Source organism: Pinus tabuliformis, chromosome 5_2, assembly GCF_031772625.1.
Source record: "Pinus tabuliformis cultivar Carrire ecotype Pingquan chromosome 5_2, CPIR1, whole genome shotgun sequence".
Classification (NCBI taxonomy): Eukaryota; Viridiplantae; Streptophyta; class Pinopsida; order Pinales; family Pinaceae; genus Pinus; species Pinus tabuliformis.
In genome coordinates this window covers 765171510-765187153 of record NC_142306.1, presented here as the reverse complement: position 1 = coordinate 765187153, position 15644 = coordinate 765171510, and the positions used below count along the sequence as shown (strand labels likewise).

Sequence of the window (15644 nt, the reverse complement as noted above, 5' to 3'; positions counted from 1 at the left end):
GAAGGCAACATCTTATGTGGACTATGGATAGTGATGACTCTTGAAGGTTGGTTCAAGAGGGAGAGGATCACCTATCATTAAAAAATAAGCACTCCTTGACTTATGATGTTTCTTTGTATCTTTACTCCTATTTAGACCTATGGATCTGATTATTATGATTATTGCTTATACTTCCTGCATGTATATTTGAGTATATGGATGTATCTAACCTCCTTAATGAGATATGATAAGTAGATCCCTCTTGAGGATCATTTGAGATGCAGGAAAGAAAATCTAGATCTAAAAAGCATTAAAGGAGGCACTTGATGAAAAGGTGACAAGCACTACAAGTTGCCTATGAGAAGGTGCACAGGTATTTGAACACTACAAGGTATGAAAAGTATATTGTTATGTTTCAGCTATAAAATTGGATGACTAGGTAAGCCTTATGGTATGTTGAGAATGTCTCCTTGGCAAATGGCTCATGCTTGCATATGAAGTGATTTGGACTTATGTTTCTTATGATGAAATGGTGCACCTGGTATTGACTATTTTGATCATGTTGATCTTCTTGATTCTATGGGGTTACTTATTGTTGATCTTGGATATATTGGCATGACTTGATGTTTGGCTAACATCTATTGTTCTTGGTGATCCTGTTTCTATGAAGAAGGCTAGTACCTTAACTCTAGTAAATGATACACTTGACAGTAATTATGGCATATGGTAAAATTGAATGCCATAAAACTTGATCGATTGACTTGACAGAAGTGATATTGTGTTCATGATCTTTGAAGTATGTTGTCACACCTGTCTGTTGTTCCTATCATGTGAATCTAACCTTTGATGAAAGAGTGATTTCATGATGTATTTGCTGACATGAGCATGTTATGACCATGATGGGTATATGTTTGATTTTATGATCTAACAGATCTGTTGTTGCATGACTCTAGTAAAGACATGTTGATGACATGAAAGAAGTCGAATGAAGTAGATTCCCAGTTAGAGGAAGAATCTCTTCTCAAGATTCTTACTCTTATTACTACTTGCATTATGTACTATTGAAATATGATTGTTGTGCATCTAACATTATTGATCTGTAGCAAGATCTCAGATTTGAAGCCTATACATAAATTAGGGTTTTTTCTCCAGACGCAGGCATAGAACTGGGAATACTCGTCCTTGGATGCACGCATGCTAAGGCCCAGGTAGCGTCCAGGCAGCTAAAGTCGCTCCCATGCTAACCTGAAGGGAGCGTCCAGAGGTTTGACTACTGTTGACCATCATCTAAAGATTGTTGAAGTTGTCTGAACTCTGAATCAAGATGTTCACCTAGAGGATGTTAGTTCCACAGATAAGTAGCAGATATCCAAAAGATTTGAAAGCAGGGAAGTTTGAATGTTTGCAGGTGACCATGACATACATATAGATATGTCATTATGTTTGAAGTTTGTGCTACAAGAGTTTGACATATTTTGGTTGATTGATATATATGAGTTGTATATGACCTAGATCTCTAACTCAATGATTGAGATATGTCTTGGACTATAGATCTTACTATGATAGCAAACTTGGATATTGACATGATGTCTAATGTTTTGACTTGACGACTAATGATTTGCCTTGATGACAATGATATATGAGCATAATGACTTCCTATGACTTGTATTATGGGAATGACTTGATTAATATTGCATGGTTGATGACAACCTGTTGGCATGGTAATAGATGATGTCATGACTTGATGAAAGCCCTACCTATCATCTTGTTCAAAGAATTGACACTGAGATATTCATAACATTTTATATTAGTATTAATCAGGTTTCTAAACTTTGACGAGTTGATATAGTTGATTTGATTATAAGGATTTATGAAAGGTTGATGGTTTGGTAAAGTGTTATGGTTGCAATGAGCATTTCAAGAAGCAAGCTCCCCCGATCCAAATATGTCTACATTGACAGTTATCTGATGAAGCCGGATGATGTGTTGATCCAAGCTTTTACCTCAGAATTGCTCCAAGGTATGACTTCGATTTTGATTTTGGTTTTTATATACAGACGATCTACTATTGTCAAGTAAAGAGCCTCTGGCGATATAAGAGGGAGATGTCTTATGAAGCTCGTAATCATGTATCATGGCATGATGAATTGATTTCTGAAGTTGGGAAAAGATAATCTATATTGTGAAGCTATTGAAGAAGCATTGAAAATTGGAAATGCAAATCCTTGGACACTCTGATTTGAAGTTAAATATGTTGTTGAACTTGACATGGCATCTGACAGTTGATTGAAGCATTGATGTTCTGTTTTGAACATCCATCTGTATATATGATGTGCATAGAACCTGAATAAGTTCATGATTGAGCCACTTCATACACATTGTCGCCAAGAATCCTTCGAGATGTTTGCATGATATGATCTATTCTTGGTCTGAGATATTCTTATGATATATGATTGTATGGAGATGCTGATGTTGATTATTGATGAGCACATATGAGTGTTGCCTTAGTATGAAATATGACATGATGAGAGGTTCGTGGCACAATTGAGGTTGAGTATGATGTTGCTAGCATGACTAGCTATGAGCAGGTTGAAGAAGCTCCTTAGAGAGTTGTATGAGCATGATCTGGATATGACATGGATACATTGCGATAATAAAGAGTGGGATCCGATTGGTAGAGAATCCCATATATATATAGTTGGGACCGCGATACTCTCATATATTGAGACAGTGCAGCTGTGTGAGACAAGCTTAGGCTTGTGGTTGGCACCTCCTTGAGAGGGAGGATGATTATGGTATCCTTTTGTGATTTATATGATTATTTATGCTCTAACATGATTTGATTTGATGTCATGTATAAACAGGAGACAGTTGCTACTGATAGATGATGATTACTTGATACAAGTACGATGATATGAGTATGATGAGAGCAGCGCTGATCGAGGACACTGAGCCATACTCTTCCCCCTTGTTTGAGCTCCCAGGGCGAGGAATTGAGATAAAGGGCTCCTGGGGTTGAGGGAACTCTAGACAATAGGGTATCACCCCTATCTGTTACCCATAGGGTTGGAGTAGTAGCTCTCCTATCTTGGTCTTTACAGAGTATACCCCAATTGGCATCATACCCACAAGTTGGGCTTGTTGGGATTATCCCTCTCCGTCTGGCCAACGGTTGAGGAGGCTTGGGGACGTGAGATCCTTACCTTTGGTAAGTCGGGTATCTCGCCCAAGATAAGATTATGATGCAGGATGGGTTGGGTAGTAGCTCCCCTATATCACCTATTGCTTGATATGGGGTCGTAGTAGTAGCTCCCCGATGAGGTTCTGGGTTGAGTAGTAGCTCCTTGATATGGTTCCAGGTTGAGATGTGCTCCCGGATGATATGTTCTCCAATGATGATGTGGGTCGTAGATCTGACTCCCCGTCGATATTTCCAAATAGTAGCCCGATGATGTTTTCGGGTAGTAGCCGAATGATATTTCCGAGTACTAGCTTGTCGACTGATATTCCAGGTAGTAGCCCCTTGACAGATACTCCGGGTAGTAGCCCGTCAGCTGATATTCCAGGCAGTAGCCCGTTGACTGATACTCCGAGTAGTAGCCCGTCGACTGATATTCTGGGCGGTAACTCGTTGCTAGATAATCTGGGTAGTAGCCCATCGTCTGATATTTCAACTAGTAGCCCGTTGACAAATGTTCCTGGTAGTAGCCTGTCCACTAATATTTCGGGTAGTAGTCCGCTGATAGAGATTTCAGGTTGTAGCCCAATGAATAGAGGGTGGTAGCTTAAGCTCCCCTCCAGTGGCAATTTCTTCTTCTTCTAGATTCGAGAATATTCAGCATATGAGCAGGAACAATTGACAAATAACCTAGAATAAGCAAGAGATGCACATTGATGATCCGAGATGATGACATACTTGAGATGGGACGTATGTCATGTTGATCAATGGTCAGATATTGGCAGGTGGAATTCTCCCTAGTTGAGAGGGAGTGTTAAAAATATGCAACTGTGTTCAAATTCCACTTTGGACTACTCATTTGATGGAGATGATGATGGCATCAGATTCCTCTTTCCGAGAGGACCAAAATTGACCTAAAGATCACCTCATTTGGACAAGCGGAAGTTGAGTTATGAATTATTTTATTCATACATATATTCTGGATCAGGTCAGCCCTATGCACATGTACCAATGGACAGGTCAAGTGGACCCTCATGGAAGCCTATAAATAGAAGAGACCTCAAGCTCATTTGGACACACATCAAGCTCTCTTCTCCTCTTCTATTTGGTCTTGGCTCACACAGGTCTGACGGAGGAAGCTCGCTCAAGGGTTTGAAACTTCAGGATGAAGCTCGCACTAAACTAGGGTTTTCTGATTCAAAGTCATTGGCACAGAACTGAGCATTTGGGTCCCTAGACGCTGGCACATAGTGGTCATGAGAGCAAATTTGGGTCCTTGGTTGCTGGCACAGAGTCTTCATGAGAGCGACCGGAAGTTTGGGTCAATTTGGTCCCCAGTCGCTCGCACATAATGGTATGGGAGCAACCAAGCTGCCACAGTCGCTATCATGCAATTCACAGAGAGCAACCCTGTCTGTCATAGTCGCTCGCACAACTCCTCCTCCCTGCAACCGGGACTCCAAGATGAGATTTCAGTATTCCAAAGATTTCACTCAATGACAGAAGTGTTCAGCAGCAGGCTACAGGCAGTGACAGTACATTACAATTATCTGAATCAGAGTTTTGATGTTTGGATGCATTTCATGGATATTCTAGTTGTTGTGAAGATATGGATCATTGTACTCTCTTTTGCTGAATCATTTGATGACAATCTATTAGAAGAAGATTTGCAAGGGTTTTCTCTATAGTGGTTTTGCCCTAGTCTCCGACCAATCCTGGTGTCTCTATGTATGCATGCTTTTCTTCTATTGTTCCTATATGTTCCGCTGCATTGATGATGATGTTATTGTTCTTTCTGCATAGTTGCATATGCTGATGAATAATGATGTAAATCTGTATAATGTTATGATGCAATGGGGTGAACTTAATGTGTTAATGGAGAAATGCAATTATCAAAGCAAAGAACAATATAGCCCTATGAAAAATTAACAGTTTTGCACATTGTTTTGGGCATGATGGTTTTCTGCCTATAGTATTTTGTAGATTCGTTCAAGGAAACTACGGTTATGTTCTAATCCAGGGCTAATGGATTGGGGTTTATGAATACTTCGGCATGTATATATATGTATTGTAACATTGAAATGAATATAATGAAAAATCAATCTGGTAGTCTCAGTCTTGGGATCCAGGGGAAAATCTCTATGTATATTCGTTTTATGTTCTCACCATTGTTTTATGTTTGAAGAATTCGTTTGCAGGTAATTTTTGTACAGGGTTAAAACCTAAAATCTACAATCTCGTTGGGCTTGGATTCCTTGTCTTCTTCTAGGGTGGATGCACATCAATTGTTGTTTTCCTTTCTTTTTCCTTCCATGATTTGTAAAGGCTAGGATTTGCGGATTAGGCTTAGCAAGCCACATTCATCAAGCTCAGCAACAAGTTGTCATCAATGCCAAGTCAATCCCTTGTATATTGTCTCTGGTCATTCCACAAGAACAAATGATGTGGCATCAATCTTTAGATCAATCCCTAGACTGGAATTAGGCCATTTATCTCTTTAAGGCAGTTGAAGAGACCTCCACTATCCAACTTTGTGTCAATCCTCAAGGCTAGATGACCACTGGTCCAAACCTTCATCTACTAGCCTTATAATAGGCTTGAGGATACTCGACTTTCCTTAGATGACTTTTTGACTGCCAATTCTTGTTCTTAAGGCCCTTGGCCTTCCTGATCAGCCCCTCTGCCTCTCTAATTTAACGCTCAAGCTACCCGATCTAACCCTGGGTTAGTATTTTGGGCTGAATTCAAACTTCCTAAGGCCCTCAACATCCTTCTGCTAGATCTCAAACAGCATTTATCAACCCTCGGTCATCCTATTGTACATGGAGACTCTCAACCTCCTGCCTGAAGCCCTCAAGTCTTATTTAGATCTTTTTCGACCCTCTTTAAAACACTGAACAAGCTTCATTTTGATGCTTAAACGGTCTTCTCCTTCTTTGAAGTAGGCATTCAGCCTTCACTGCAATAGGATAGATCCGTGGGTCACTTGTCCTAGGCCTCAACCTTTTGTTCCTCCATCAATCTGCAGCTAGAGAATTGACCCTCCTCTTCCACAATCCAAACTCGACTCTCCTCGAGTATCTCCTAATCGCAAGCTCTGAAGTCCTTGTCTGGGGCGTCAACAAATCTCATCTCAGCCTCTTCACTACGGCCTAAACAAAGGTTGTTGCGGCCCTAACCAGGCTTTTTGTGGCCCTTTTACTTGCGGCCTAAAACAGACCTAAACTTGGCCCTCCACAAAGAGCTTAGTTAGGTCATTAACCTCAGAAATAACCCTTGATAGAACAAAAAAAAATCGATCTTTTTGACTTTGGAAGTGCTTCAGACGTGGCCTCATATCAAGTGCTTGTTTGCTTAAAAAAAACTCGGTCTCAGATTAGTTGAACAAGCAATATAAAAAGACAAAAAATACACCCAAAACAAAGTCCTCATTCGCCTCTGCTTCTGATCTTTAAGTCGTTCTTCAAATGAAGCCATCTCACTTGTTTTTAGTTGTTGTTCTCTCAACCATGCTCTGATACCATGTTGATTTTTTCTACTAGGATGCATAATAGAAACTAATTTTTTGATCTGATAATTACTTCCTAATGATCTTTAATTAATTTATCTTTAAACCGTTGATATCATTGAGCAATTATACACTGAAAATGTCAACAATAATGCAATGAAAACATCAAGATCATAAAGAGACAACCATGCACAATAGAGAACAAATTTAATCCGGGAAAACCCAACCTTGGGAAAAACCCAGCAACTTTTCTTCTTAGGAGAAGTTATTCTTTAACAAAGTTATCAATTACAAAATTGTCTAGAAATCTGTTCCAAAAACAAAGCCCAAAATACCAGTCAAACCTAGTCAAAATACCGGCCAGTCAATGTTGGTCAAACCACGCAAGAACATAAAAGTTAACATTGGTCAATTGTTAGAACTGACCTGTTGTCAATTTCAAACCTGTGGTCAAGGTCTGCAATCAGAAATTTGTGTTGTGGTCAACCTCAATCAGTGATCAAATTTGGTCAAGCTTGGATTCGATCAAACTTCAAATACTTTGCTCCTTTTTCTATTCACGCCTGCAGCTATCTTGTGTAGAAGATGATGTGATGAGTGGTAGTCGAAATGAATTTGACTCTTGTGTATTTATATTTCTCAAGCGGGTTTTACCAAGGGTCACACCCATTCATGGTTGGGCCGACCTGTCAGTTTGAAGCCTACATGAACACCAAAAATTAAACTTTTAATTTTATTTTTCATAATTGACTTGGGAGGTCTCTTAGCATGTGGGAGTAATTCCCAATTCTATACAAAAATCAACATTCTCTCTTAGTGCGAGTATTCTCTCCAACAGATTTTTCCCCTAGCTGAAATTTGAAAATTTCTCCTTGATAAGAAAAGTTCATGAGCTTGCCATGTTGATATATATATATATACATATATATATATATAAGATCCGATAATCCTTTGGTCATTTTCCAATATTTATAAAATTATTTGATCTTCTTTATGTTTTTTAATACATAATTAGAATATATATATATATAGTAAATTCCAAGTAAAATTGCCCAAAAAGAAATATGATGCATAGTCATACAATGGGAATTGGGATGGCAATACTTAAAGTATAGACCAAAACACAATGAACAGTCTCCACCCCCAATGGTTACTATGTCATCATTGTTGATCCCAAAGTCCGACAAGAGCAACAAAATCTATGTTGCACAAAATAAGGAAACAGGAAACGTTTCTGTTATCAGTATGGGTTACAATAAGGGCATAGTTTTAAAATTCGACTGAATCGAATCTGAAACGGCCGAGTTGATCCGAGTCATTGAAGAATTTTATGACCCGACAAAAAAACCAGTTCGGGAGGCCGAGTCATGACTGACTCGGCCGAGTTATTGCATGACTCGGCCGAGTCAATGATGACTCGGTCAACCCGGCCGTTTCCACATCTACTCGGCCGAGTCATTAAATCTAGCCAGTCCCCCCAAAAAACAGCGATTTTTCTAATTTTTTTTGAACTTTTTAACATTTAGCTGATTGTTGGGGACTCCAAGGTGTTTTCTAAATTGGTTAAGTGCTATTTGGGGTCCATTCACCTCTCCTAGTATTGATATGCTACTCAAATTTCATGGTCATGTTAAATTCTTAAAGTAAAGTGACATTCTCCTTAATCTTCATTTTCATCCTTTTACTTAAATTTTTAACATTACCATGAAATGACTCAAGATGTTTGAGAGTGGTTCCGGCCTCATTGGATTTCATATGGAGAAAGTAGAATTTTAGATTTCATTCAAAATTCAGCAGACTTATCAGATTTTCAGGATTTCAGGATTGGAGGATTGCAATGTTTCCATTGAATTTTGTCCTGTATTAGGGTATGGAACTCGTATTTAACCAAGAGCACCAATCCCTCTTTGTACCTTGATGTTAGTGATATTAGTTGTCGAACTTCTCCAGGATTCGCTCCCAAACCAGGAGCTTCTGAAAATGTCGCTCCAGCTCCCGTTTTCGCTCTTGCTCCCCACTTTCGCTCCCGCTCCCAAGTAACACTGAGCCAGATGATGTTGGCAACTCTAGTAGTAGCCAGTAGCACTGGTCACAGAGTTCTGTTGTAGAGGCCATTTATAGCCTCCTTGGTTATTTGTTTTTGTTTTGATCTCTATATCATCATCGTGTATGTATTGGACAATGCACTGGGTGCCATTTTGATATAATGGATATATTCATGAGCCTACTTTGATAATATGTTGTCTTCTATCTATATTCTAATGCTGTGTGTTTGGAAACATGAATGAAAATCTTTAAAATTATGTGTTTTTATAAAAAAATAAATATTTAATGTATTTTTTACAACGACCGAGTCATTGAAATTGAGCCGGCCGAGTCGATACCGAGTCGGAGTCGGAGTCAGAGTCGACCCTCGGCCGAGTCGGAGTCGGAGTCGGAGTTTTAAAACATTGAATAAGGGTCCTTGGAAATTTCAAAAATCTGAGGAACAACAGAATTAAAATATTATATATATATATATATATATATATATATATATAATATATAATATATATATATATATATATATATATATATATATATAATATATATAATATATATATATTATATATATATATATATATATATATATTGATCGTCAATTGGGGTTATCTGGGGTGGTTGGGCGGAATGGCTATTATTTTTCCCAGGTTCAAATCCTCACTAGTGACATGATGAGCTATAATGCTTAGATAAATATTGCTGTATTCTCTTCGAGCCTTGTGAACTCTTAAGTGAGTATACCTGTGGGCTGTCCTGGTACCAGCATCCTCAGGCTGAGAGAGAGGCTGATTTCATTCCTCACATATATATATATATATATGAATTGTGATGGCAATGCTCAAAAAGTATAGACTAAAAAACAATGAATAGTCTCCATCCCCAATGTTTACAATGTCATCATTGTTGATCCCAATTCCTACAAGAGCAACAAAATCTATGTTGCACAAAACAAGGAAACAGGAAACGTTTCTGATATCAGTTAAAGTCCCTCCGGTCCTGGAAACCATGTTTTTTCCATTATTTTTTATATGATTTCCAGAATCAGATCCTGTGTCTGGGAACGGCTCCTGACCCCAACAAATCGTTTCCATCCTTGAGATTTGATCCCTATTTAACCTTATGTGATTTCAATAACCAGATTCACAACCATCCCAAGGTGGAAATGGATCAACTAAATAAAGGTGAAATCTCAGGAATCTGGTCTGGATAGGCAATTCCACAATTCAATCAGATTTGGGTGTGAGTGTGGGTGTGCCTAGGGGCAATTCTCATAACTTTGGCATTTTCTTACCGACTGAGGTTTGATTTAACTTTCTTGTGATCTTATGTCAAATTTTGTTAGGATAGTTGAATCCTAGAATGTATCTGAGTTTGGGATTTAATTTTGAGCTGAAATAAAATAATACATTTTAGTCAGCATGATCAAGGATTAATAAGAGAAGCTCCAAGTACTTTTCTTGATTGAATATTTGCTATTTCCCAGGACAACAGGATTGTAGGTTCAATATACCCATGAACTTCAAACAGTTTGTGAATTTACGGTAACTTAAGCCTCTTCATTGCCTTGAACTGATCATGAGAATAAGGTCAAAAGACTCAAAACATTTGAGATTACTGTTTCCATTAAAGTGCAAATATGTAATGATGAAGAGAATTTTGAAGTTACTTCACAGGTTGAAACTCTCATGAGAGCTAAAACACTAGAGACAATGACTGGATAAATGCAATGAAGCAGTTCCATATTCCACATATTATCGCTCCAAAAAAAGGTTAGCTCTTTCATGGCTGGTGATCAAACTGGAAGTCCCAGTGCATGCAGATATTGGGGGAATAGACCAAAACAGGAGCTAGCTATCAAATGTACTAATCAGAGAATAGGTCATTAGCTTTACAGAAACACTTGTCTCATCTGATAATATGGCTTTAACTGAAACAAAAGAAAAGCGTAATCTCTAAATCATGAATTGACAAAGCACCGCCTTGAAAGAGATGCTGTAATCATGCAATGTAAACCGCCTTGAAAGAGATGCTGTAATCATGCAATGTAAAAAAAAAGAGACTACATTTCCCTGTTTTACAAAATAATGGACCCACAAAATGTTGAGAAACCAAGCATAGGGAAGATAGCGCTTGATTCCTCTTACTTGATAATTACTTGTGAATGTTTAATGTCTTTTTATTACTTCTTAAGTGTTATTCATCAAGCAATTATACGAATGTTCAGTCTTTAAATAAAAGCAAAAAGACAAGAGAGACAAGAATTAGGCTCCAATCCAAGGCAAAACCCCACAAGGGGGAAAAACCAACAATCCCTCTCTTATAGAATCAGATCAAAATGAGATATCCAAGACCCAATACCAAGACCAAAACTGCCACCAAAATGCCAAGACAAACCCTCCAAAACACCTCTAATGTCAAAGTCAACGATGGAAACTGTCCCAAATCTGGTCAACTCCTGAAATCTGGTCAACCCCTGATGGCTGTCTAGGGGAGGTTGAATAGGTGGCTTTTGGAGGCCCAGGCCGACCTGTTCCCAAGAAGGGCCGACTTGACAATTTTGGTGGACTTTGACTTAAAATAAAATTCTTTTTGTATTCTTTACGAAGTCCAAATGGGACTTGAGTCAAATACATTTTTTTTTGACTCGTCATAAACTTTTTTTGACTTATTGACTCTAAGAATGAAGAACAGGCTTTGACCAAAAATAAAATAATAATAATGAACATAATAGATGATAAAAAAATACATTTTATTAGACCGACACTAGTTACATTTTCAACACAGAACCTTGTGAAATGTTGACTAAATGTTTCCCACACTTTGTGCCCTTTTCCCAGCAAAATATCATGGAGAACTCCCACTTTACCATGCATTTTTTGGGAGAGAAATAACCAAAGTGTTTCCCGTAAGGAAAATGTTTCAGCAGGAAACATTGGGCAACAAGCCCTTCCCAGATAAAAGCTATAAATATAAATTATCTTTCAAAAACATCCAAAGATTAAGTATGGCTATAGAAAATTGAAACATTCAACTTTAACTCACATACTAATATCAGGATATACTTATTCAAAATGTAACTCACAAAAATTCTTGATATTCAGACTTGAAAACAAAAAACAAAAAAACAAAAATTCACAAACCTTTATTTAATCGAACCGGCATCCCCTGCTTCCGCAGAAATGGTTCCATCTCATGCGTGAATTGTTCCAAAGGACCTTCATTCAACTCAACCTGACATCAATAATTTTAAGATTCTTTAAAAACAAATATATATCCGCATTTATCCATTTTATACTCATTCATTAAACTACTCAACTGAAAATCAAATTCAAAATTAGCAAGGCAAGATGAATAGGATTTAAATAGACCGATCTACTAAACTCACATTTAGGACTGCTAAATGTAAAACAGCCCAAAAAATGAAATAAACCAAATCTTCCAATGTTCAGAAATTCACTCGCACTATACACATGCACAAGCCCGCCCCTGAAACTACATTTTCCCTTGGTAGTACAAATCATCACTGATTATGTTATTTGCAGCACAAAGTTGGATATACCTGATAGTTAAGGGGAATGCAATCACAAAATATTAACAAGATTGATTGTGGATCAGATGCAGCGGCAAATGGCAGCTATGGATCAAAGGCTGCGTCGTATCAAGAAGCAAATGGGCATCCCTCCTGAACCAGGTTGTTCCCCAGGCAGCATACAAAAAGCCCATTCCCGTTGAAGCCACCGATTCAGCTAAATCAGCTTAAATGTATTTTAGTTTCTTTGTCTTAAACTTTTTTATGTTTCAGTTCTGCAATATTCAGTTTAAAAATTGCCCAGGACGCCCAGCAAATAATCTGGGTATTTTGGTCTCTGAAAAAACTGAAGTTCTGTGCCTGGTCAGGTATTTCCAGTGGCCAACCAGATCAGACTTCAGGGAATTAGAATGTATGCCTATGTTTTCAGGAAATACAAAAGCATTTACTTCACATATAGAGAGAGAATTAAATTAATTTAAATTTAAACACAAAAAAAACATCATGTATTATCATCGTTTTAATAAAATTTAACATGAGAATATTTATATATATAAAGATGTGAAATTTATATAAATATAAATAATATTATTATGAACCAGCATAGATCCATCTTAACTCCGAACATAACAAGCACCAACTGAAATCAAATATCTCAAGGTGCAAACTTTTCCACAAGTTTTGCAGATTTGATCTCTCTCAGCACTATAAGATGGATCTATCCTGGTTCTAAAAACATTTATGTCATCTCAAAAGTATATTCAATGGTTGGCAGCAGAGCAAACTGAAAATTTGCACTGAAACCACACAGAACCTTTTCTAATAATGATTAGCTAATAACGAGAGCAACCCAAAAGTGAATACTACAGACTCGTATATGTCAGTCAATAGAGAAACTAAACCTACGTAGTTTTTCTAATGCTTCAAAGGAAATAAACACACAAAAGTAAACAAATGCAACAGTAATATTCACCAAAGACACAAGAACAAAGCATACTAGCAAAATTATGGCTAAAACAACAGAAGAACAAAGCATACTAGCAAAATTATGGCTAAAACAACAGAAGAACAAAGCATGCTAACAAAATTATGGCTAAAACAACAGAACCTAACTTTTAACCTGGTACAAACTCAACTGCACGAAAAAGTGCTTGGCCACATTACCAACCTGAAGAAAGTAGCAGCATCCACACAACCAAGGTAATTTAACATTGTACAATGCTGTAGCAAAAATCTATCTAAATAGTAAATATTCTGCATTGATATTAAAACAAAAAGTGGGTCACAAGATAATGCTACAGTCTCGTATATATTGTATCAGAAAAGACATATATCTTGAAGGAACCTGCAAAAAATAGTAAGAAAATGCGAGAATCATTAATAGGTGGGAGCAATAATGACATAATATTAAACTAAACCTAAAAGAGGCAAAGTTCAATCTTATCCTGGCCTAGCCTATTCCACAAAAGTATTCAGTAGAATCTATTGATTTGAATTGATATTTCCAATATATACCTGTGGGTGTAAAAACAAAATTACCTATCAGGCTATCAATGAGCAAAATTCTGTGTACAACTCGCCAATTACAGAGGCCAAATAATAAAAAAAAAAAATTTGAATTGATTCAAATACATGCCTAGTTTTAAATTTATGAAGCAGCATTTTGCACAAACATTACAGTCTATAACCTTGGACTTGAGGTGTTCGAACGTCACTACCTTACAAGCTCTTATTCAAATAAATAGAGCAGCAAGGTCATCGCCACACAACCATCGGTAAACCATAAATATTCTTAAATATTTATCATTTATGATTGTCTACGGTTCACAGAAGCATTAATATAGCCAAAGTAAGATGACAAGGGAACATGGGTAAAATGCCCTAGTATTATATGTTACAGACCCTAGAAGCATGGTACTCAGACCAGAGAGCGAAGTTACAGACTCAACTCAGATACTTACATAAAATGCTGAAGAGTAAGAGTTCATCCAAACCCGTGAAAAACTCAAAAGTTCACTGGGGAAAGCACGAAAGTTCCGTGTTCACTGTTGATGTAAATTTTCAGTAAATAGATTGTACTACATAATACTACAAAACACCATGGATTCCAGATAGAGGGCAACTGTGCAGCTTGTCTATTGTGAAATGAGGGTTATTTTATGTTTTCAAGTGGCTTTCACCGACAGATGACCAAATCTGACTCACAACACTTGTGAGTCAAACTGGTAAAAGTCAATCTGCCTCTCAAGTCAAACTCACTGCATCAATCTGTCTTGCATTTAACATGCAAATCAGAATTGTGAATATGATTTAGGGCCAAATAGACTCCAAAGAGCTAACTCGACTCATTTCCTCAAAAAGTAGAGTCAAACTTGAGTGTCAAGTCAGACTCAAATGAGTCCTATATAGTAAGTCATCTCCCACCCGCGCCATTCACTAAATTTTCCATCGTGCTATCTTATAAACACATAAGTGGCTAAAAGAAAACATGCTATGCATACACCTCCATTGGCCCCCCAAACAAACTTTCAGTAAACGACTACTGCATGGCCTCACTACGAGATTTTCCTGTAACATGCTTGGTTTAATCCAACCTAACCTGAAACATATTTGCCACAATTTACATAAAAAAAAATCACCAAAGAACTTTGGACGTTAAACAATTCCCTTGTCAAAGGACATCTATCAATCTGAATGATAATGTTTCACAAAATAAATGGTGTACCAATGTTGGGGTTTTAACAATGTGCAGTTATTAAGAGAACTTGTTCTATCGTCGCCATTCAAATGATAAATCTAACTAGTTGAATTGATAGAAATTTCAACTTGTAAAAAGTAAAAATATTGTAAACATGCATGCCATTGGAAAAGCATAGACTTCAATAAAAAGAAAAAGTATGACTTGCCTCGGAAGACTTGGCATAAAATCTTTAAAAGAACATATCAAATGGCATAAACTTCAAAAGAGAGAAACAGCACTATCAAATAGAGGTTGGAATCTCGTATAAGTTTGATAACTTGTAATCCAAAATCCCACAGGTAAACTCATATACATTAAACACCTCAATAAATAATTAGAATTGACGTCTATATCCTGTATTCCAAATAGGGGCACAAGTCCATCAAATCTTTGCCAAGTTATCCATCACAATTATACATGATTTCATTCATGTCATCCATGACAATAAGATATCAGCTGAAAATCTAACGCAAACCCAAATATAACATCAGTGTAATTGACGTAGCATACAATCAGTTTTACTCAGACTGGGCAACAAGTCTGTTTCTTTTGTAGTTGTATAATATCCATCATCATACCATCTCTATTTGTGATGCATATTTATTATGTACATGTGATTATGAGTAAAATAGCATCAATGGCATCTCCCGTATATCATGAATGTTGT

At 37.2% G+C, this 15644-nt stretch overlaps 1 protein-coding gene across 2 annotated transcripts in view; it reads right to left on the bottom strand.

Moving 5' to 3' along the window:
- Window positions 1-15644, bottom strand: part of LOC149161537 (uncharacterized) — a 95959-nt gene that overhangs the window by 30759 nt on the left and 49556 nt on the right. For both annotated transcript variants that reach the window (XM_089437004.1, XM_089437005.1), the window contains exon 6: window positions 11849-11939. In XM_089437004.1, the coding sequence (XP_089293130.1) occupies window positions 11849-11939 (91 nt within the window). The remainder of the gene's footprint in view (window positions 1-11848; window positions 11940-15644) is intronic.